The sequence below is a fragment of the Juglans microcarpa x Juglans regia genome, chromosome 6D (genome assembly GCF_004785595.1).
Source record: "Juglans microcarpa x Juglans regia isolate MS1-56 chromosome 6D, Jm3101_v1.0, whole genome shotgun sequence".
Classification (NCBI taxonomy): domain Eukaryota; kingdom Viridiplantae; phylum Streptophyta; class Magnoliopsida; order Fagales; family Juglandaceae; genus Juglans; species Juglans microcarpa x Juglans regia.
The window spans coordinates 642,404-665,225 of NC_054604.1; the positions used below are offsets into that span (position 1 = coordinate 642,404).

General features: G+C 36.7%; 2 protein-coding genes and 1 pseudogene across 4 annotated transcripts; 2 read left to right on the top strand and 1 right to left on the bottom strand.

Moving 5' to 3' along the window:
* The first annotated feature begins 1,383 nt into the window (after positions 1 to 1,383).
* LOC121234508 lies at positions 1,384 to 4,177 on the top strand (annotated as a pseudogene).
* A 6,307-nt stretch (positions 4,178 to 10,484) lies between these two features.
* On the top strand, positions 10,485 to 14,777 carry LOC121234961 (SWI/SNF complex subunit SWI3A). Its single transcript, XM_041131120.1, has 7 exons — positions 10,485 to 10,648; positions 10,969 to 11,507; positions 12,287 to 12,781; positions 13,263 to 13,432; positions 13,550 to 13,599; positions 13,948 to 14,111; positions 14,239 to 14,777. The coding sequence occupies exons 1-7, from the start codon at positions 10,570 to 10,572 to the stop codon at positions 14,413 to 14,415; spliced, it is 1,674 nt and encodes a 557-aa protein (XP_040987054.1). The 5' UTR covers positions 10,485 to 10,569; the 3' UTR covers positions 14,416 to 14,777.
* Positions 14,554 to 18,012, bottom strand: LOC121234962 (ACT domain-containing protein ACR4-like). 3 transcript variants are annotated; one of them, XM_041131122.1, is made up of 8 exons: positions 17,785 to 18,012; positions 17,592 to 17,680; positions 17,266 to 17,311; positions 17,064 to 17,178; positions 16,707 to 16,939; positions 15,885 to 16,475; positions 15,429 to 15,533; positions 14,554 to 15,345 (listed from the first exon to the last, which is right to left on the bottom strand). In XM_041131122.1, the coding sequence occupies exons 2-8, from the start codon at positions 17,636 to 17,638 to the stop codon at positions 15,034 to 15,036; spliced, it is 1,449 nt and encodes a 482-aa protein (XP_040987056.1). In that variant the 5' UTR covers positions 17,639 to 17,680; positions 17,785 to 18,012; the 3' UTR covers positions 14,554 to 15,033. The 3 variants fall into 3 exon arrangements, with proteins under 3 accessions (XP_040987056.1, XP_040987057.1, XP_040987058.1); XM_041131123.1 differs by having other exon boundaries at positions 17,922 to 18,006; XM_041131124.1 differs by having other exon boundaries at positions 16,872 to 16,939; positions 17,592 to 18,012.
* Positions 18,013 to 22,822: the final 4,810 nt, after the last annotated feature.

Here is a 22,822-nt window from a genome sequence, read left to right on the forward strand (position 1 = left end):
CTCATTTCTAGCCATAAAAGGGAGATCATGTAGTCGAATCCAGAACAAAGCCTCTGTGAGTTGAATCTGATGGACCTGTTGGCCACCATCAACTTCCTTCATCAAGATAAGTTACTTGTCAAACGACCAAGGACCCTGTCTGAGAACATGTTCTTTATCCTGAATATCATCAAACTCCACTAGGAACAATCTTGCATTCAAGTCGGAAACAGACTCGCATCACAGGCCTCCAACCTTTCCTTATCGTAGCTTTAAACATTTTCTTATTAAAATGCTTATCAGTAAACAGACTCGGAAACAGACTCGCATCACAGGCCTCCAACCTTTCCTCATCGTAGCTTTAAACATTTCCTTATTAAAATGCTTATCAGTAAATAGCTTTAGAATCAAACACTTGCCCCCACATAAGACTGCATTTGCAAGTTTCTCTAGTTCCACCACCACCTCATCATTCTCTTGCTGCGTCAATAACGAAAGCCGCATATACAAGTCATTTAGATTGTCCTCCATAGCTTTAAACCTTAACGGCACAAAGAAAAATGGAGAAACTGCAAGCAGGTAGTGTAGTCGCCTCTACATAGAAAACCTAGAGAGGAAATCTAAGTGTTCCGAGTATGCAACATAATTAAACTAAGTGTTCCTAGTATCATGTATACATGGATACATCCATACATGAACAATAGATCAATACAAACACATAAACTAGAGCAGGTAATTATCTACATATCTTTTTGGGTTGGGTGGGGGTTCGTCTTCTGGATGGATATATAGGTGATTCTTTAGAGATAACATTAATCCAGTACATCTACTCCAGGCGGATGAAAATCTATCTATCTGCCCATATTTTAATATATCATGTGTTAAGACAGCTTTTTGCGATTATCTTTATTGTAAACTCCAATTTTAGACCCATGAATGATAAATTGAAGGGCTTTCCAAGAGGGAAGACGAAAGGCGCCCGTGATTTCTCTATACAGGTCCAGGCATGACGAGCCCTCAATATTGAAAGAGGACAAAAAGCTTGTGACAGAGGCAACAAGGAGAAGTTGAAAATAGGCAAGAGAGGAATGATAGAATGGGGGAGGCTTCACATGTTGGTGTATATGACTTCACCTTCTTCTATTCCCTCATTTCTTTCCCCTCCATCACAAGATAACAATCCAGTATTTTATCGGTATATAAATACGTATAAAAATTTCTCAAGGACTCCATTCTATTAGTTTTTATATTCACATATATATATATATATATTTATATGCATATTAATAACTGAAAAAAACCGTAACGATTTGGTCGGGCGGTGGACGGGTCGAGCCCGATTGTTTGCTATATGGATCTCTAAAATGACCAGCCAGTCCCCCCATCATGTAAAATCCTGGGAATATGATTATCCCTCCAGGACAAAGTGCTCTGCGTCTGCTTCCTCCATCCGCAGCAGCCAATAAAGTCTGGTACAAGGGTTTTCCTCGCTGCTATCATGAATCCACCAGGCGACTGGAGACAACACGATATTCAGTGCCACTCGGAAATGGTAAACTAGAAAACCCAAATCCCATTTCTTACACGTTCGATTTTACTGTATATGTACTCTCTACTGACTAACGATAAATGAAAATTCGCTAAAAGCCTATCCGGGCCTTGCGTCGAATTGGATGAGTACTATAATTTACTCATATAGGCGTCCATGTATATTAGGTATGTCCGTTATATTTTGTGTTGGATTTGCGTACTTGTGTACGAGTATGGATGGGTGGTTGTTCATGCACTTCAATTCATATGAATATTGACTAAAATGATGGATACGATATACAAAACTAACTGTAAACTCCAAAGGGTTTGTTGAACATTCATACTTCTGCAAAAATAAAAGGGTAAATGATAGGCTTGAGGTTCAGTTGAATAAAGGAAGCCGAGGAAAAATTCTTAGCTGAAGAAGTGTTTCTACTGGGACCGAGGGAGCGATTTACTATTATTGTTTATGTTTTTCAGTGTTGAAGTGTAGGAGTTTTTTTATGTGGTTTTCTTCAGCTTTTATCTGCATAAACTTGTCGGTTATTGGACTATGGAGGATAATTGTAATTGAAACATTTTACCTTTGAAATTGAACAGGTTTTTGTATGTGTTTGTGAACATTTTTAGTGGGGAGAAACTTGTGCAAATCATAGGTTTGTCTCTCTTGAGAGGAAGGGAGGGTCACTTTACTTACCTGTTGGAAATTCTCACTTTCTATTGAAGAGCTGTCTCTCTAAAGTAGTTTCCATTTAGGTGGGGTAATCATTGAAAACAGATATGTTATTTAGTTTCTTAATTTCAATGGTGTTGTTATCTGAATGCAGGGCCTGAAGAGAGGTGGAAGAGTGGCAGCAGCACCTGCCAAGAAGAAACCTGTAATTTTCTGTTTCTTTTGTTTGTCCTCGGTTGGGCTAAGAAGCATTTATTTGTAATTTATTATGAATATATGTCGTTTCTCACACCTTACACATCTTTGGTTTTTTATTTTTTTTTTTCTAGGAGAAGGTTGTGAACCCATCATTTGAGAAGCGTCTTAATTAGTTTGGTATAGGTGGTGCTTTACCTCCAAAGGGAGATCTGCACCGATTTGTGAAGTGGCCAAAGGTTCTTTTCATCCAGAGGAAGAAGTGGATCCTTAAGCAGTGCTTGAAGGTCCCACCAGTATTGAACTAGTTTACCAAGACACTAGACAAAAACCTTGGTAGGGACCACAATATCCATTCTTTCAACTTTAACCATCCCCAGAAAATGCTTGCTCAAATCAATTATGAGCAATTTGTAAAGAAAGCATGCTGAAGGAAGCGATTCTTTCCCCTGCCCCTTCTCTTTATCCTTGAAAAATAAAATTCGCATGAAAATATGAGTTCAATTTTTGTATGACATGCATGCCATCCCCTGTGTACGTCTTCACTATATGTTAGAGGCTTGGAATATAACTCTGATAATGTAAGGTATCAATTCTAGGATTTAGTATTTTAGTATAAGCAATACTTCTATCCTGTAGTTTATCTTGTCATCTTTCTCAAGGAATCTGTAATAAATTTGGTCCGGGACAATCAAAATGAGGCAATGTGGGGAGCATGGAGGAGGAGAGAAAATCTGAGGAACTTTGGTGTATTTGAGTGTGGTAGATGACAGGGTTTGAGTGGATATGTGGTTATGGCATGTCAAGGATTGATCTTCTTGTTTCTATTATGCTGCAGTTCTATGTCTATGCACTGCTAGTTAGTTGATCTGTATCTATAGTTGTATCCTTTTCTTTAATTTTGTTTTCTTTATATTTGTCTTTTGTTTTGACCATAACAATGAAAATAACAATATTTTCATTGTTTCAGCAACAAATTTGTTCAAGTTGCTTCCAAAGTACAGGTCAGAGGACAAAGCAGCAAAGAAGGAATGACTGTTGAAGGAAAAACTGTTGAGGCGCAGAAGCCATTGTTGTGAAGTATGGAGTCAACCATATCATGGATCTGATCGAGCAGATTGTTTAACTTGTTTAGGTGTTGCACATGTATGTATGCCATGTTTCCCTAGCAAACTTCACTGTTGGCATATACAAAAACTTCCTTTATAACAATGCCAGTGGGTGACTGCTTTGCAGAACAAGGATCAATTGGTAGTTATTGGTAATGATGTGGACTCAATAGAGTTCGTTGTTTGACAGATTGTCCACAAGAAAACAGCTTCTGCGTTGTGTTTGACCACTGTCAAGAATGAGGATAAGTTGGAGTTCGGCAAAATTCTGGAGGCCATCAAGGTAGATTTAAACTGGAATTTTAGTTTTTTCAATATTCTCTTATTTACATCTTTGCAAATTGATCAAATGTTGATTTTTTAATAAACTACCCGTTGACTTGAATTAGAATATAATTTCTAAGTGATTATAATTTCTGTTTCTGTTTCAGGCTAACTTTAGTGAGAAGTATGATGAGTACAGAAAGAAGTGGGGAGGTGGGATCATGTGCTCCAAATCACTGGCCGAAACCAAGACCAAGGAAAAGCTTCTAGCAAAGGAAGCTGCTCAAAGGACGCCTTAATTCTAACACATAGAGGGGCCTTCTTCTCTTTCGTGTGTGTTTTGTTTTATGAGTTTTTATAAAAGCTTGAAGTACTTGAAGTTTTTTATTTTAATTAGTTATGTATAAAGAAGTGTTTCCCCACTTTATTTTGTTTCGAATGATTCATATTTTGATCACATTAAGCTACATAATGAGCAGTAATGTGATTGTTTGTTTGCCGAAGTATCGAGTCAGGTCCTTAGTCACTATGCTGCCAATGGTGGTTGCCGTCCTCCTATCAAACAATGGCTTTAAAAAGAATGGTTTCGACAGTCTCCCTTTCCCAGCCTCTGGTTTGATTTTAGAGTGGATTGGGTTCAATTCGCAAATTTTTATGCCTAAAACATTTCTGCTCATAAAATATTCTATTATTCATGCCACGAAGAACTCTTAAAACTAAGAGATTGAAGTAAAAAAAAGGTTTGGATATTCACTATTGAGTACTGATACATGAATGACTTTTTTTACAATGTTTTATACGATTATGTTTTAAATTAAAGATATTTATGTAAAATAATTTATTTTTAAAAATATATTTCTTATTTAAAACATTGTCATATAAAATATTGTGAAAATATTGTTTCTATATCATTTTAATATTATTGAAATAAAACCTTACAGCCGTTTATCAATTCATACAATATGAGAAATAAAATCTAGGACAGAATCCCACCACATCTCAATGCCATCCACATTCCAAGCATGACGAGCTAGACAATAAGCTGCCTTATTTTCCAACCGACCTATATGTTGGACTTTGCAACTTCTGAAAGAATTCATCAGGGTCTTTGTCTCTTGCATCAGATTACCAAGAATCATGGACTCCTCTGCATCTTGCAGTTCCTTCACCATCATCAAAGAGTGACTTTCAAGGATTAGATCAGTGATTCCCATGTTGACACATAGTCAACAATTCAATTGCTTTTGGGTCATTAACCTCATTTTCTATTTTACTGGCAGTTATAACTACTTATCCTCTTATCATTTTTTAGAATAGCTCCAATCCATTTTTTGTAATGGTAAACAAGCATGGCTCCATCGACATTCAGTTTCAGACAACCTTGTCTCGGTTCTAAGCATATCTTTTCATGCACCATCTTGTTTCTACGGTACCAGAAGCCCCAAGAAATAAAAAAGAAAGCTTTCAGATCCTCCATAATTCCCTTGGCCTTCACTTGCATTGCAATTTCGACAAAAGTTTTAGTGCTACCCGATACTTGCAAAGAGGGAATATGCTTTTTCCGGTTCTTTTTAATGGTAGGGCAATAAAAGAGGGCATCTGATGTATCTTCCAAGCCTTCTTGACAGAAATAACACCTTTCTTCAGAGTTAACTTTCTCTTCTTTAGATTGTGTTGAGTTGGCAGGCAATCCTTGCAGGCACTCCAAGCAAATACCTTCACTTTGTTTGGAATCTTTATTTTCTACAAAACCTTCCAAAGAAGCTGTTGACTTCCAGCATTTGAACACTCTCCTTCCAAGCTATTTCTCTAAGTTGCGCTGAAAAGTCTATAAGCACTTTTTACTCTATATCTCCCATCTTTTTCTTGTGTCCATATCAACTTATCTTTCTGCTCCCCTGAGCTAATAATAATTTTCGAAATCTCTGCAACAATATTTGGATTGAACAAAGATCTAACCTTCTCAATATTCCATCATCTTTAATTATTATCAATGAGGCTATCCACTGTAGTATCTCGTTCCTCTCCCCCCACACTACTAAAACAAGAGTTTAAGTCGCTATAGCCTGAGATCCAGCTATCCTTCCAGATATTAATAGACCTCCCATTTCGTACCCTCCATCTGTAGCCTTGGACTAAGCCTTTTTTTGCATCCCAAATACCTCTTCATACATAAGAAAGTTTCTTCCCCAATACAGAGTCAAAGAAACTCACCTTTGGGAAATACCTAGCTTTAAAGATGTTGTGTATGATGGTATCTTCCTCTTACATAATTCTCCACCCTTGTTTCACCAACAAAGCCATATTGAAAGTCCTTAGATCCTTGAATACCAAGCCTCCCACATGTTTCGAGTCACACAACTGATCCCAACTAACCCAGCGAATATTATTCTCATTATATTTTTTACCCCACCAAAATTTCGACATCATAGCTTCTAATTCAATACATAGGCTGCTGAGTAGCTCAAAATAGCTCATTGAGTATGTAGGGATTGAGAGAGCAACAACTTTAATAAGAACTTCCTTATCCCCTTTAGACAACAATTGTTTCTTCCAACCTTGAAGTTTTTGCCAGACTTTATACCTAATATCAGAGAAGGCTTTGGATTTTGGCCTACCAACCACTGGAGGCAATTCTAAGTACCTCTCATATTGTTGAGTACTCTTTACACCCAAAAAATTCAGGATTTCCTCTTTAACGATAGTGTTGACATTCCTACTAAATGTCATGGATGTTTTCTCTCTATTAATTATTTTGCCCGAGGCTTTTTCATATTTGTCTAACAACATTTTTACTTTTCTATTTTCCTCTATGTCAACTCTACAGAATAGGACACTATTGTTTGCAAATAATAGATGATTTACTTGTGGTGCACCCCTACATATCTTGATCCCAGACATAGCTTTATCTGCCTCAGCTTGTTTGAGTAAAGTTATAAGCCCCTTGGTGCACGAAAGAAACAAGTAAGGGGATTGGGGATCGTCCTGCCTTAAGCCTTTACTAGGAATTACAGGTCCTTTTGGTTCCCATTGATCAAAATAGAGAAAGAAACATATTTGACACATAACATAATGAGTTTAATCAACTTTTCCTGAAAACCCATTTTGAACATGATCATCTACAAAAAATCCCACTCAATTCGATCATAAGTTTTGCGCATGTCAAGTTTCAATGACATGTAGCCTTTTTTTCCTACCATTTTTTGCCTTAAAAAATGAATGAGTTCATAGGCTACAAGAATGTTACTGGTTATGAGCATACCTAGGACAAAAGCACTTTGAGAACTCGAGATAACAGAAGGGAGTACTTTCTTCAGTCTCTTAGAAATCACTTTGGAAATCAACTTATAAGTCACATTGCAAAGACTAATTAGCCTACAATCAGTCACTTTTTCAAGGAATTTCTTTTTTGGGATCAAAGTAATAAAAGTATGGTTGAGGAAATTCGGAAACTCGCCATTTTTGAATACTTGTAACACTGCTGTAGCAATTGGTTTGCCCAAGATGTGTCAATATCTTTGAAAAAATATAGGTGCCATACCATTGGGTCTTGAGGCTTTTGTGGGTTCATCTGCTTTCAAGATTCTCTCACTTCTTCATTTCTAAATTTTTTAATCAGCTCCTCATTCCTATAGGTTGTAGCCCTCCCTGATAAATCTTCCAAGAAATCATAGGTCCCCTTTACTTAGAAGTTGTAAATAAAGACTGGAAATCATCGAATTCTGTTTTGTCTTTTTCCTCCCTTTCTTGCCTTCACCCTTGTTCGCTTTTAAACTGTTCATCATGTTTTTGCGCCTTTTGAGGGAAGCCTTTGTATGAAAATTTTTTGTGTTATTGTCTCCTTTCTTGAGCCACAGAGCGTTGGACCTCTCCCTCTCCAACCAAGTTTGAATTTAAGTTCGAGCATAGATATATTCTTCAAGTTCAAAATATTTTGGATCTCTCTCCTGTAACTACTTGAGTCTCTGCTATAGCATCTCCCATATTACTTATGCTACAACCATTTTTCCATGAGTCTTCTATTATTCTATCACAATCTTCCGCTCCCACCCATATAGCTTTAAACCTGAACATTTTTTTGCCTCTTTTGTTATTTTGAGTCCCTCTAAAATCCAACGTAATTGGTAAATGATCTGAATGGGCTGCTATCCCCTGAGTGAGAAACACCCTTGGGAATAGATGAAACCATTTTGAATTTGCCAAGAATTGGTCAAGTCTCCCACTTATGCGAATGTTGCACCACGAAAACTCCGCAACCTTATATCCCAAATCTTCCAATTTACAATAACCTAATAGAGCTCTAAAATTTAGTCATTTGCTTCTTGGACCTATCTCTCCCTCCCCACTTTTCATATCGACCCATAATTTCATTAAAATACCAATGGCTAACCAAGCTTGGTCACCATTCCCTTGCAATGATCGGATTAAGCTCCACGTTTCATGTCTGTTCGCAATATCAAGATTCCCATACACACTAGTAAGGTGTCATTCAACTTCAATAGATCCTTCTTTTTTAATTTGAGCATCAATATGGGATTTTGAATAATTATTTACCTTTAACAGTACCTCCTTCTTCTACAAAAGAGCTAATCCACTGCTCCTTCCCACACAATCCACAACTAGACAGTTATCAAAACCCAATTTGAACTTACATTTCTCTATCTATCTCACCTTCAGTTTTGTTTCTTGTAAGAACACAATATTGGGATCTTCCTTCTTGACGATGTCACGAAGCGCTTGAAATCCCAATGGATTCCTAAGCCCACAAGAATTCCAACTCAAGATTTTCATTGCTCCCGGCAGGGCTGGTAGCCAGCCTCCCCCTATCTGCTTCATTTATCAACCTTCCCATTAGCCTCATTCTTCCTTTGTGTCGAATGTCATTTTGAGCTCATTTCCAGTTCATCTTCAAACTTTGCCAATTCTCTTCTCTTCTTTTGACTAGAGATTTGTTGTTGGGCTTTTGTCTTAGTTTCCTTGATTAGACGTTTTCACCGCCTTCCCCTAGAAGGTAAAGGCTTACTCATCAAGTGGGCTATTAGGCCTTCATTAGTGATCCAATTTGAAGTAACCAGTCCATTTTATTGAACTTTCAGGCCCACTTTAGTTGTATGCTTTCTTTCCTAAGTTTCCATCAACAATACGAATTCCTCCATATTTTTTTGTCTTCTCTTCTTTCTCTCCTTTCCCATGCTCATTCTTTCCTTTTTCCCTCCCCGATTTGTTGCTTCTAGTCATATTCAATTGCCTATCTTTCTCCATCCATTCTGTGTCTTTATTTGGTAACCTTCCATATTGGCTATGATTCTTTTTGTCAAGTCCATCCCTGCTTTCTGCATTTTTGGATTGGCTAACAGATTCCCCTATAATTCCACCAGACATCTTGGTTCTTATCTTTCACTTGATGGAGCATTTATCGGCGACAGTGGTAGGTCATCCTCTTCCTCTAGTTCCGTCGTTCCCACCCCTTCCTCCATTACCTCTGCACGCATCCATTGGCCATATGGAAAACCTTCGTTCTCAAAGATTTCCTTCTTTTTCTACCAAAGATTGCAGTCCCAATGTTCATGACCCAATCTACCACAGCAGTAGTAGAAGTCCGAGAGGGGCTTTGTGGTATCTATACAGACACGGACTTGATGAACCTAAATGAACTCTTTTTCCTACCAAGAGCTTTATGAACCTAAATTAACTCTTTTTCCTCTTAGGAGGGGTTTTGTGGTATATATATAAACACAGACTCTCATGAACTCTCCCCATGCCATATCCCCCTTCTTGAAACCAATTTCTTTCACACTCCCAATTGCATTACAGATCAATTTGCCTACATACTCATTCATGGAAATTAGAGGCAAATCATATATCTGTACCCAGAACATAGCTTTCGTAGTCGAATTCTGTGTAGTTGTAGTAATGTCCATTCCAGCTCCTTCACCACCGGCAGGTGTTTGTCAAAGACCAAGGTCCATACCGTTTGAAACAATTTTTATCCCTGTTATCTTCAAATTCCACTAGCATTAACTTTGGTCCTAGATATTAGAAATTGATATTTTTTACTGGTCTCCATATCTTCTTCATTCTTTGCTTGAGAGCTTCCTTATTGTATTTGATGATTCTTTTAGAGTTTGATAATAAGGCACTTCTCTCCTCTGGTCATGGTATCTTCTAGTTTATTTGCCTTCACTTGAATTTTTTGTTCTTGAGATAGTTTCTTGTAAAGTTCCTCCGGTCCATTGTTCTCCACAGAAATCCAAACCAATACTACTCTAGTGTCGTAGGTTCGAAAACCTGTACGAAAGATGAGTGAAAAACCCTTACTAAGTAGAAACCTAACCCGGTTTGGATATAAAAGTCTCTCAAATTCATCTCTTTTAATTATTTTAACTTTTTTAAATTTTCACATAAAATATAATAAATAATTTAATTTTTTTAAATATTAAAAAAATAATATTTTAATAATATTTTATTTAATTTTAATTTTTATCTCAACTTATCTCATTGCAATTCAGTATCCAAACCTCTCATTCGACACAGGAGAGCCTCAAAATTATTTATGTATTTTTATGATTTTGTTGTCTGTGATAATGAATTTTGAGCGTAACATAATAACATACGGTACGATAAAAGATAAAAGATAGTCAAAATGTTGACTTGAAATCTCATTGGTCCGTGACCAAAGTTGCCTGCAAATTAATTACCCTTCGTAGAACCATAATAATCCGCCCAAATGTTAAAAGAGTTTCGAGGGACAGGTAAGATCCGAACACAGGGACTCACTCAGGAGCGTGCTCAGTCGGCCTGGTCCGAGACTCCGAAAAGATGGAAACCACAACACATGACCCGACTTCTAAACTCGACGAACCAGAGCTCGACCTCTACACCATTCCAAGCCACTCTAGTAAGTCTCTCTCTCTCTCTCTCTCTCTCTCTCTCTCCTTCCTCTAATCCGGACTTTGATCCCTCTTCACTTTTCGTTCAAACCCTAATCTCTCCGTCTGGTTCCCTGAATCCAATTCCTCGAAATATTTCGGGTGAAAAGAGAATAAAATTCTGCAACTTTCTGTTAAAATGACCTAGAATTTGTCATTGAAACCTACCATATATTCTCTTTAGCTAGTTGTTTTTTTTTTTTGGGTTTTTTGGAAGTTTTTGTTTCTAATCAAACAATTGAATTTACGGAAAAAAATTAGACCTGAGATTGAAATCGAACACTCTTAGGTTGGTTCTTGTGGGACGAAATCCACGCAACCGAGAAACTCGCTCTAAGAGAATTCTTCGACGGAAGCTCTTTTTCAAGGACGCCCAAAATATACAAGGAGTACAGAGATTTTATCATCAATAAGTACAGAGAAGAGCCTTCGAGGCGGCTTAGCTTCACTGACGTCCGAAAATCACTGGTGGGCGATGTTAGCTTGCTCCACAAGGTTTTTAGGTTCTTGGACGAGCGGGGTTTGATAAATTTCAGTGCGCCTTCCGGTAACAATACTAGTTTAGTTGTGGTGGAGGATGGGGAGGATAGATCTAGAATTAAGATTGAGGGTGTTGTCCCCAATGCGGTTCGAGTTGGGGCCTCACCAAATTCGCCAAAGCCTATTTCCGTGCCACCAAACGTCGTGGATAATGCAGTTGAGAAGGGATTCAAGTTTCTGCCATTGGCGTCCTATTCCGATGTTTTTGGTGATTTGGTGAAGCCGAAGGGGTTGATTTGTGGAAATTGTGGTGGAATTTGCGACTCTGGTCACTATAAATATACCAAGGTATTAGCTCTTTTATATTTACATTTGATCTCAGGTTTTGTTGTCTATTATAAATTGTTTGCAAGAAATAGTGGGCTAGTTTTACTGATTGCAATCATTGGATGCCTAGCATGTCCAATTAAATTTAATGTAGCCATGAACAATCTTATTGGTCAGGTCTTTGTGGGAGTTTGCTGTACATGTCCTCTATGTTTGGGTCTCTGTGTTAAGCATTGGTATAACCAATCTGAATACATGTTGCTTATCTTCCTCAAGGATTAGATTTCGAATTTGGCTGTTTATGTGATCTTTTTATTTATTTTTTTATTTATGATGGAAAACATATGTCATTGGTTGTTTGTGTTGAAAACGACACCAAAGGATTGAAACAATCATGAAACTAACAGCTAGGTATAAGTTTATTGATTCTACATGTTTTTTCATTTAATGAAGGTGAATTCTTTTGGAGTACGATTGAGTGCAGGACCTTAGCTATTGCATTTGGTTACCTCAGATGTCCAATGCTCCAATTTTCACCAGGAAAAAGTGCCTTACAGATTATAGCGATGTTCTGAACTTGATAAATATGCTAACAGGACAATGTTCTGGGTTTGATTTACATGATTTTGATAGCGCTGGTTTGCAGTTTTAGCAGTACAATAAATTCATCACAAAAATCTCTCTCTCTCTCTCTCTGCTGTTATGAGTTTGTAATTCATATTATCTCTCACACTATATTATTTTCTTTTGTGCTTTAGAACTTGTGACTCCCATATTTGTTCTAATTATTACACTGGCAGGGTGAATTCATAATTTGCATAAACTGTTTCAAAAATCAAAATTATGGGGAGAACAGGTCTATGGATGAATTCAAGCTCAATGAGTGTGCGGAAAACAAGGGTAGTGATGGAGCTATCTGGACTGAGGCAGAAACCCTACTTCTTTTAGAATCTGTATTGAAGCATGGGGATGACTGGGAGCTTGTTGCTCAAAATGTTCAAACCAAAAGCAAGGTTGATTGTATATTGAAACTCATTGAATTGCCTTTTGGAGAGCTTGTGTTGGGTTCTGCCCACAAATATGGTAATTATGGTGGCCTCAATGGCAGTATGAATGGAACAAAACAAGCCCAGTTATCTTCATCTGAACATCATGAAGCTATCAGATTAGAAGGTCAATGTCATGAACAGATTAATGAAAGGGAGGAGAATGGAGACACTGTGGACCAAGGTCATCCTTCAAAAAGACAGCGCATTGCATCCCTTTCAGATGCCGGTAGTTCACTTATGAAACAGGTAGGAGACCTTGTTACAAAAATATTGTTTTTCAGAACTTCCAAGCTAACCGCTATTTTGGGACATTATTGCTGTTTTAGCTGGTTTGTACTCTGTTTATAGTTGGTAAATTGAGTATTATATTCAAACAATAACTGTGTAAAATTGTTGGAAGACAAAAAGTAGTGAAGTGTGCTTTATGGTTTCCAATGCTGGGGCAAAGATCTGACGCAAAAGAGAGAAAGAAGAAATGATATTTGGTTGTATCTATAAATATATATTTATTTATGTATTACGCATAGCTTTGTCTCTCTCATATATTTTTATATCGGCTAACTGAACTTTGCTCCTGTAAATGAATGGAGAAAATCCTTTTTTTAAAATCTTATTTATTTTTCTGGGTGAGAGAGAGAGGAAAAGGGGGGGGGGGGGGGGGACATCTGTCGAGCTTTTCCTTCCCTTCTTATTATGCGCAACAAGAAGTTAATATTGTTTGCATCAGGTTGCTCGGATCTCAACCATGGTTGGTTCTCAAACCACGGCTGCTGCAGCTGAGGCTGCTGTCACAGCACTTTGTGACGAAAACTCATTTCCAAGAGAGATCTTTGATGTTGAGGAGGATCATATTTCTAATGGATTATCTTCTCCCACTGCAAGTTACGAGGCAGAAAGGTTATTCATTCATTCATTTATTACATATTGTAATGCCCCTGGATTCCTGGAACTGGAAGCATTATCTGACTCTTCCACTGATACTATGATTTTAAAATTTTCTGTTATCTGTTTCAGAGTCCTTAAGAATGAAGAATCTAAGACGAAGGAAGGTTTGACTCAATCAGGTATGAAGAAGCAAAATGATTTCAGAAGTTTTATGTCTGTAACTATGTCACAGTGAAGACATCTCTTGGTATATTATATATGTTGGCTTCTGAAATGCATTGATTTTTCTGTTATTTATTTAAGATCGAAACCATTTGTTTTTCTTAAGGAAAGATTGATTTGGTCATAACATAATGGAAGAGTCCTAGTGGTTTGTAGGTTTTTTGGTGCTTCATTTCCATGTGGCCACTAGATATCATCGTCCACATCCACAATTTCTCTGGGCAGCCATTTTCTATTCTTTTATTGGGTATTGATTGCTGTAGCATGTCACTCTTTATCATTTTATGAATCTCTACTTCTTACAGAAACTGTATATACACCCCACAAGAGGGATGATATACCTCTAACTCTGCAAATTAGAGCATCAATTGCAACAGCTCTTGGGGCAGCTGCTGCTCGTGCTAAATTGTTAGCTGAGCAGGAGGACAGAGAGGTTGAAAATTTAGTGGGGATCATAATTGAGACACAGGTGGGTCATAGCTTTTCTTTGTTCATGGTCCACATGCTTTGCCCCTTTATGTTCTACTTGCTGAAAACTTTCCATTTAAGAGGTAGGCAGGCCTAAGCATTTGTTCTTTGCTTGAATGCACATGTAGATGAAAAAGTTGCACCAGAAAATCAAGCATTTTGAAGATCTGGAGCTGATAATGGAGAAGGAATACACTGAAATGGAAGAACTTAAAGATTGCCTTTTAGCGGAACGGATTGGAGTCCTACAGAAGGCAATCAATGCCGGTATCTCTAGATGGAGGGATCACTCTGTAAAATCTTAAGATTGGTAGCATATTTTACTAAAGATTTTGTTGATATCATCGAGAAGGCAAAGGAGGAGGAGGAGAAGAAGAAGAAGAAAAGATGAGATCCGAGATGCACCTTATGAAATTTCAATATATGCTTTTGTGTTTATTTCCAAGCGGAAATTGATGTTACCGCCAATTGGCACTTAAACTTACAATTAGGGCTGATGAACACCATATTCGTACCATTAGTTGGCTATAACCTCTTTAGAAATGTTCGTGACACAAGGTTCAATACTATTTCCTTGGTAGTCTTTATCTTCTACTCTTGTATCAATCTGAAGTCTTCACCTTGATTTTACATTAGAATATCTAGCAATGTCACTGCCATGAATGATTATGGTTTAGACAACAATTCCTATATCAATTCTGTATAATCCAATGTTTCCTTGTATTTCTACAATTTATTTCCTTCACACTCGCACACAATTTCGCAGCCAAAAGAAACGATATATCATCATTCCTGCCATGTATGGTGACTAAATTTTGTTGTCCTTTGTTCTGAAATCGCACTCAATGTCTATATGCTGTTCCTTCCTAGAAATAACATGAGCGAACTATAGGCAAAGATTATACGAGCTTGGAAGTTGGAACTTAAAAACTTCGACTTTTGAAAAGGTTTGTAAAGAGGAAACTTCTTGCCATCTCCTGAGGAAATTTCGGAGACAGACTCAAGTTCCCTTTCACCCGCAATATGTTTTGTCCTATCTGTTGCCTAATCAAATCAACGTTTTTAGGATCAATAGGTTGGCCAGACACATCAGTGACAAAGAATGTATCTTTGAGTTTCCCTCCCCTTGTTGCCAGCTCTGCCTGTCTAATGCGCAAACCATTTTCCCGAAATATTCTGGTAATATCCGAGAGGAGTCCGAGTCTGTCATCACTGCACAGTTCTAGTTCCAGTTCCTGTATCAGAGTAAGCAATTCTTAGAAAATTACCTAAACAAATGCTACTCTAAACTCTCAAGTGTCTAAAGTGGGCTATCTACCTCAGAGGCTCTTCTCTGGATGGCTGCTTCAAGGCAATCTATAACACGTTGTCTCTCAGCCTCTGAACTTACGGGAAGCCCATCGATATGTCTGATGTAGTATTCCTGCAAGCAGAGGACTATTATGACATGGGTCTGACAGGATGAAACTAAAGGAATATTCAGAACCGTACTTGAGCAGCTCATCGTACATGTACATCCAAAAACAAGATTCTCTTTATACTTGTAAAAAGAGAAAGGGAAAAAGAAAATCCCTTGGCTGAGCGACGAAACGGTATCAGTCTCGTCTTCCAAACCTAGATTCCTAAATGCGAACCCGAGTCTTTAATGAAACAAACTTAAAGCTTTTGTTGTAGAAACAAGGGCTGTCTTTTCAATTCTCATGGACTATATAATGGATTCTGATCTGATTTTCAACTACTCAGTTAATAGAGCATTACAGAGTTCTGATCATACCTGATGAGCTTCCATCCTTTCTGTGATGACAGTCCCGTGGAACACCACATACTGCATATCTGTTAGAGTGCACAGAGTGTCAAACAAAAGCTTCGGCCGGTCTTTGGATCTTATGGAGACAACAGTATAGTCTCTATCATTACAATCTAATACGCAAACATGGATTCTTGAACTATGCTCGACGTCTTCAAGCCTTTCGAAATCCCTATCGGCAAACATCAATTGATGTAATCTCCTTTGTCTGTGTGTTACCCCAGATGAGGATATTGTGATTCTAGGTGTCATAAAACTGATATTTCCTTGGAGGACATTGCAAAGCAGTTGCTTGATAGTAGAGAGCCGTTTTGGATCTTCAATTGCTTGTCCAGTTGACTGTTCTGTCACGTCAATAACAGCAGCAGCTCTAGAATTGTGTGTCCATATTTCTCCGTTCACCACATTGCACCTGAGGTCTGTAAGTACTGCAAATACTTCTGACAACAGCCCAGGCCTATCAATGCCAGTTAGTTCAATTGACGTATGCTCCTCCGAGGGCATTCCCCCAGTTAACCCTCTCATTGACTCTAAGCAACACGCATCAGTTTCAACATGCTGCAAGATTGATCAACAAATCCAAGGTTTAAATAGGAGAATGTAAAAGTTCTGGAAAAAAACTGGAACAATCATGCATAAAACGAGGTCGGCATGATCAACAACTTATTCTAGTGAACCTAAATTGAGTCTACACAAGTTGAATTTAGGTCAGTCTCATCCAAAAAAATTAAAGGAATTTGGTAAACTTCGTTGAGCATAACATACTGATTGTAGTAATGGGAAACTTACTAACATGAACCAAGTGCTAGCCAGATAAAAGGCTTCATCGCTCAGCCAGACAATGCTAATCGAGATTTCACTTGCGAATGGAGGTGATCTTGGAACGAAAGAACTAAGATATACCAACCAAACGAAAAGAAAGTAGTGAAAAATACTGCTGCTATAATCACTTGCCTTCTGTATATAATCGAGGATCCCATCATCTCTAACTTTGTTCCCATCACAGTCAGTCACATTAAACACTGGAAATGAGAAAATGGAGAGAAAAAATAATGGGTGTTTTGTACGCAATTGAAAATTGTAAACATCGCTTCGTGAGAAAGAGAGGGAGAGAGAGAAGGGTCGGAGGAAATAGTTGAAGCATACCATTCATGAACCATCCTCCATCAGAGGAGACGTATGCTTTTGTTATGATGAGGTCTAAGTCTGCAAGTACTTGGACAACTTCAAGGAGTATTCCTTGCCTAATAGTACTAACAACCTAAGTAAAAAGCCAAACTTAATTAGAAAATTCTGTTCTTAACTGTTCATTTTGCGAGGTAGAAAATGGGGGCAAAGCAGAGTTTACCTCTATAATGGTGGCAAGCTCACAGGACTCATTGTCAATCACAACTCTGCAACCACAAAACTAATGTCAATGTCCCATCAAATTCAAAGCTCGAAATTTTGAGAGCAAGAGGAGTCAAAAATGCAATTTGAATCCGCAGGGCTAGGCCATTAGCCAAGTTGGATTGCAGAAAACTCTACCAGCACAGCCTTAATAATTATCATTAATCAGACAGCCAAATGGGACTCATTTCAAATGGTCAAATACATGATCCCCAAGAAATCCCCAGAAACCAAGTTGAGATATAACGGCCGTATGTAAAGAGTGAGAAACAGAGAGAAGCATGCCTTGTTGGGTTCATTCTCTCAATGAACTTTGCATACACATCATCCATGATCAAACTCTCAAACCTCCAGAAGAAACCCAGACTGAAAAACTAAGAAAAAAGAGAAGTTTCAGCTGAGAGAAAGAGAGAGAGAGACAGTGTGTAAGCAGAGTGAAGCTGCTATGCCGTTTAAAATATGGGGCCGGAAAGCTAACGTGAAAATCAGCAGCGATAACGTGCCTAGTCGTGATTGGTTAAAGTAACAGTTAAGATGTTCCCGGGAAACAGTTAAGGCCTGCATGCTTGGGGATTCTTAATTCTTTAGGTGAGATATATACAGAGGGGTCCGTACCGCGCGCTGGAATTTGAAATCACGCGACTTGGCAATCCAGGAAATGTCATCTTGCTTGCCAGTCTACGCCATCCTTGGAAACTGATGCCACGTGTAATCAACTACACTGAGACGATATCTATGTATACATATATATTTATAGGCGTAGTGATAGGATTAGTATCTATTACTATCTATCTATTACTTAAGTGTTTAATTACTAAGAATAAATTAAAAAATATATAACTTTTAATTATTAAGTAAAATAAAAAATTAAAAAAAATCAAATATAAAAAGAATAATAAATAGATAATAATGGCATAATAATCTTAGCATTATTTTATATATATATATACATATATATATATATACACACACCGAAGAGGCTGCAATCTTTACCACTAAAATTCAGAAAAATACAAGCTTGCCACCATAGTTCTAAGCTAATCTTTTGCATAAAAAAGGGTTTCTTATGAAAAAATTCAGAGAATTCAATTGATAGTGTTATTAGTCATTATATACAAATATTTTTTATTTTATAGAATTGATACTAAAATAGAAGAATTGATGCTAAAAATGACTTACGAAACTGTATATAATCAGATCACTAGTGGTGAAATAAAAAAGATGATAAATGATGCACATCCAACATGTTTTACAATTATTTTTATTGCTATATTTTAAATGGAAGATAGTTACCTAAAATCTAAATAAAAAGATATTTAATAATTTTGATGAAGTGATATATTTATTCAATATAAAATAAGTCGTAAAATAATTAAATATATGAATATTATGATTTTAAACAGATCATTAAATTAGGAGTGATAGACAAGGCAATCGGATAAGGATGTTTTGCGTTTGAGGTCGAGAGAATTAGAGGACAAAAGAGAAACAATGATTTGTTAACTTGAGGGAAAGAGACCTTTCAAGTACAGTCTTCCGTGCATATCAAATCTCTCATATATAAGCACTAGAGAATCGTACTTATCCTAAATAAACGAACAACTAGAGGGATAAAAATAAAAAAAACTAAAAAAAATGAAAAATTCTAGAGTTACCGATATTTGAGTCTCAAGGTTCTAGTGATTAAGGAAGTATTTCTTAATAATCTTGTGAGTTTTTTTTAATAATGATGTGAAAAAAATGAATATTTAAGAATATAAAACAAAATGAATGAAAAAATAAATTTGTTCTTCTCGAAACCGGTCTCACGTTACGTCCAAGGTAGATGTAACGCAAAATATTAAGGTTCATTTGAATAATGAGATGAGATGAGATTGTTTTAGATGAATTAAATAATATTATTAGAATATTATTTTTTAGTATTATTATTATTTTAAAATTTGAAAAAAGTTAAATTGTTTATTATATTTTTTATAAAAAATTAAAAAATTGTAATAATGATGTGAAATAGATTGAGAGTGTTTCTGTATCCAAATAGAACCTAATAGATATGTAGCAAAAGTTAATCCCAACACACTGGGCATCTACTTGTATCGAGAAATCTTATTGATAAAGTTGATTGATTGTATTTTTTTATTTAATAGTTAAGAAAGTGACTATTAGTTTTTTTTTTTTTTTTTAAATATACTTAAAAAATAGTTAAAAGAAAAAGAAAAAGAAATTGAAAAAAAAATACATTTACACTATTCGATACAATGGCACTATTTCCGGTCTCGTCTCCCTAACATTGTCCATAGAGAATTATATATGACAGCTGTGAAATTGGCCGAAAGCTGGAGATTTTTGTCTCTACGAGTGTGAGCAACTTTCTATGGTACTACTAATATCGATCTTTGTATTATATTTTAGGGATTCTAATTTCTTGTTCTTCTTTTTTAAACATATACAACTTTCTATAGTACAACTAATATCGATCTGTGAGCATTAATGGGAGTACTTGCACGATCCAGTATATAACTTCTGTGCATTTTAGTTATATATATAAAGAACCAATTAATATATATATATATATATATATATATATATATATATATATATATATAGAAGATGATCATCGACTTTAATTTGCTTCTTAAATGAAAAACATAATTAGGCTTATTTATTTTTTTCCTAGAAAAGCTTAGGCTTGGTTTGGTTCTACGTATTTGAACCTGAGCCTCAAGATTTCTAGTTTAATTTTATCATAAATGCCAAGGAGCCACACCGCCATGTTTAGTTGCAACCTTTATGCAGGCATAACTGCAAAAGTTTCTGCATTGAATTTCTGCAGTACTTATGTTGCAGAATTCCAGCAAAATAATGAAGTGTTCAACATTATTATTATGGAAAAATCAAGCTGAACGACGTGGTTAACATTCTTCCACTTATTCTGAAAGCCAAAAGATGACATTTCCATGGTAATTTTAGCATTTTATGGACCATCTGATCTCCATGAATTTATATTTGTCTATCTGTATTGTCGTTTAACAATACCCACATGTCACATTCATGATCTGTTACGAAATTTCTCAGATACTTTTGGCTGCATGTACTGTTTTTTTTTTTTTTTTTCTATATATGGAGGAGGTGCAATAGCTGCAAAAGTAGGAGTTAGAGGAAGGTCATGTTTGGGGGCCACTGGATTACTAAAGGACGATCGATGTGGATTGCTTTTGGCCAGCCTAGCTTCGAGATCAGTGATCTACGCGTAACGCGGATTCTAGAACAACGTGGTACATACTGATAAGGCCTCATGTCATAAAGGAGATTCTGATCCTCTAAACCTAAGCAAGCATTTATTTGTCTAGCTAGGACTTTGGAAAGAAGATAATCGTCATTGGCGTTGCCTTACCATGTACGTACACGTTTTAATTTACGTAGTACTTTTGCTGTTTTTGTTGCACTTAAGGGAACAGGTCATAGATCATCGACTCATGTACTGAATCAAGCACCAAACGCCAATGGGCCTTTGGGCGGATCATCAAATTAAGCCTTATTTCAGTCAGCGCATGACCCTTATATGACTTTACTTGAATTACAAGTGAACCTCACACATCGTTCAATCTGATCTACATGCATATGGGTCTACCACCACCACATGCGCCATTCTCCCGACTTTCTTGGCTTCTCATTTGTTTTAAGATTTAAAAAAGTTAAATTGTTTATTATATTTTGTGTGGGAGTTTGAGAAAATTGTAATGAAGAGATGAGATGAGTTGATGTGGATTTTGAATTCAAACAAGGCCAATCTCAAGAGATTGATGGCTCTTGATCTCCACTAATTAAGAGGCCTAGCTAGGAATAATTCTATTTATCATAGTCTTCTCAATATCTATTTATTTGATACCAAATAATTGATCTACAAGTAAAATATAATAAATAGTTGGATTTTGGGCAACAAACAAATGTCTTTGCCACGCTCAGCAAAGTAGTAGATGTCTTGAGCTTGATTCAGCCTAAGCTCTTAAGAAATAAACACAAAATTGGTCAAGTAATTAAGAGAATTTTAGGTATATTTCCTACCCATGTACAAGTCTAATTTGTTAACATTTATATATATATATATATATATATATATATATATATATATGCCTCTTGACTTGTCAAAAATAGGATTGCACGTAATGAGTTGAATACATGTTGGTATGACATCCAAGCGGACATGGGTGTAGTTGCAGTACTGGCATTGATTTTGCCACTCTTATCATCAACAACAAATCGTAATTGCTTAGCTACTGCTTCCAGAATTTACAGCCTGAACACAAACCGACCATTCTTTCTGGCTAGCACAGCACAATGAAGTAAAACATCTACTCACAGTTACAAGCAGGGGGTATTTTATATGCTTCTCCCCAATTAATCCCACCCCCCCCCCCCCCCCCCCCCCCCCAAAACAAAGTTATTTCAAGCAACATAAAGTAGTTTAATATTTAATACCAACATTCATATGCTAGCAGCTGCATTCAACCTAAGCAGATGCAAAATTTCCCCTGAGAACGCATTGCACAAGTTGCACTAAGAAATTTTTCCCCCAAGGCCTTTTTGCATTCAGCAATGCATCGAGGAAGAGTGCATGGGTTGAGTTGTATCCCAAATGCACATTCCACTGGGTCCGGACCCAGAACCAAGAGTCCCAGCACCGTCGCTACCAATACCAGAGCCAAGTACTTCTTCGTTGCTTTTATTTCCATGGAAGTAAAGCTTTGCCCTGAAAACTTCACACTTTCTAATCCTATTTTATAAGCGGCAGAATTTATTGTTTTGGAAAGGAACACCAGGTTCTATACATTTATAGAGAGAACAGAAGTCTAGAATGATTGTCCCATAAGATTAAAGCAAATAAAATATTTAAAAGATTACATGAAAACACAGCAATAGAATGATAATATAGCTAAAATATGGAAGTTGGTCTATCCCACTCGATGTCAGTGTTTCATGCTTACAGCTGCATCCACCAAATGTGGCTTTTAGCCACTTTTCTCCAAGATAAGTGGTTGCGAACCAATAAGCTGAGCTCGCAGCCTGGTGGTGAAAACTCTGCATTTCTCTTTGTCCACGTGTAGATGTTTGATTTTGGGATTCAAAACAATAATCCTCGATCTCACTGGCACGTGGATTAGCCACAATGTTTTGAATTACCATATAATTTTCCTCCATCTTCTAAGAACACTATTAGTTGACTCAATAAAATTATATTTTGACCAAAATTTAATTAGAATGCATAAAAACTCATTGTAGTGGACTTAACAAAACTATATTATTTTTAACTTTGAAAATTTTTACTAGCCAAATCTATTGAGTCCAAATTGCTGACCAAATATTATTTTGACATAAAAAATTCCCTCCCCTGCATGCTATTCGTTTTGCGCTAGCTCACAACTCTAGAAATTCCTCTTCGTTTCAAAAGCACGAAGCGTCCAAATCCCAAACTCAACCATAGAAGGCGGCCAGTCTTCATTAGTCATAATTTCAATGAT

Bases quoted from the DNA above. Each gene is read 5' to 3' on its own strand.
- LOC121234961 (XM_041131120.1), top strand. From the start codon at position 10,570: ATGGAAACCACAACACATGACCCGACTTCTAAACTCGACGAACCAGAG. The intron at 10,649-10,968 runs GTAAGTCTCTCT...GAACACTCTTAG, and splicing joins CACCATTCCAAGCCACTCTA to GTTGGTTCTTGTGGGACGAA. The intron at 14,112-14,238 runs GTGGGTCATAGC...ATGCACATGTAG, and splicing joins GGATCATAATTGAGACACAG to ATGAAAAAGTTGCACCAGAA.
- LOC121234962 (XM_041131122.1), bottom strand. From the start codon at position 17,638: ATGGATGATGTGTATGCAAAGTTCATTGAGAGAATGAACCCAACAAG. The intron at 15,534-15,884 runs GTATGATCAGAA...CTCTGCTTGCAG, and splicing joins AAAGGATGGAAGCTCATCAG to GAATACTACATCAGACATAT. The intron at 15,346-15,428 runs GTAGATAGCCCA...ACTCTGATACAG, and splicing joins TCCAGAGAAGAGCCTCTGAG to GAACTGGAACTAGAACTGTG.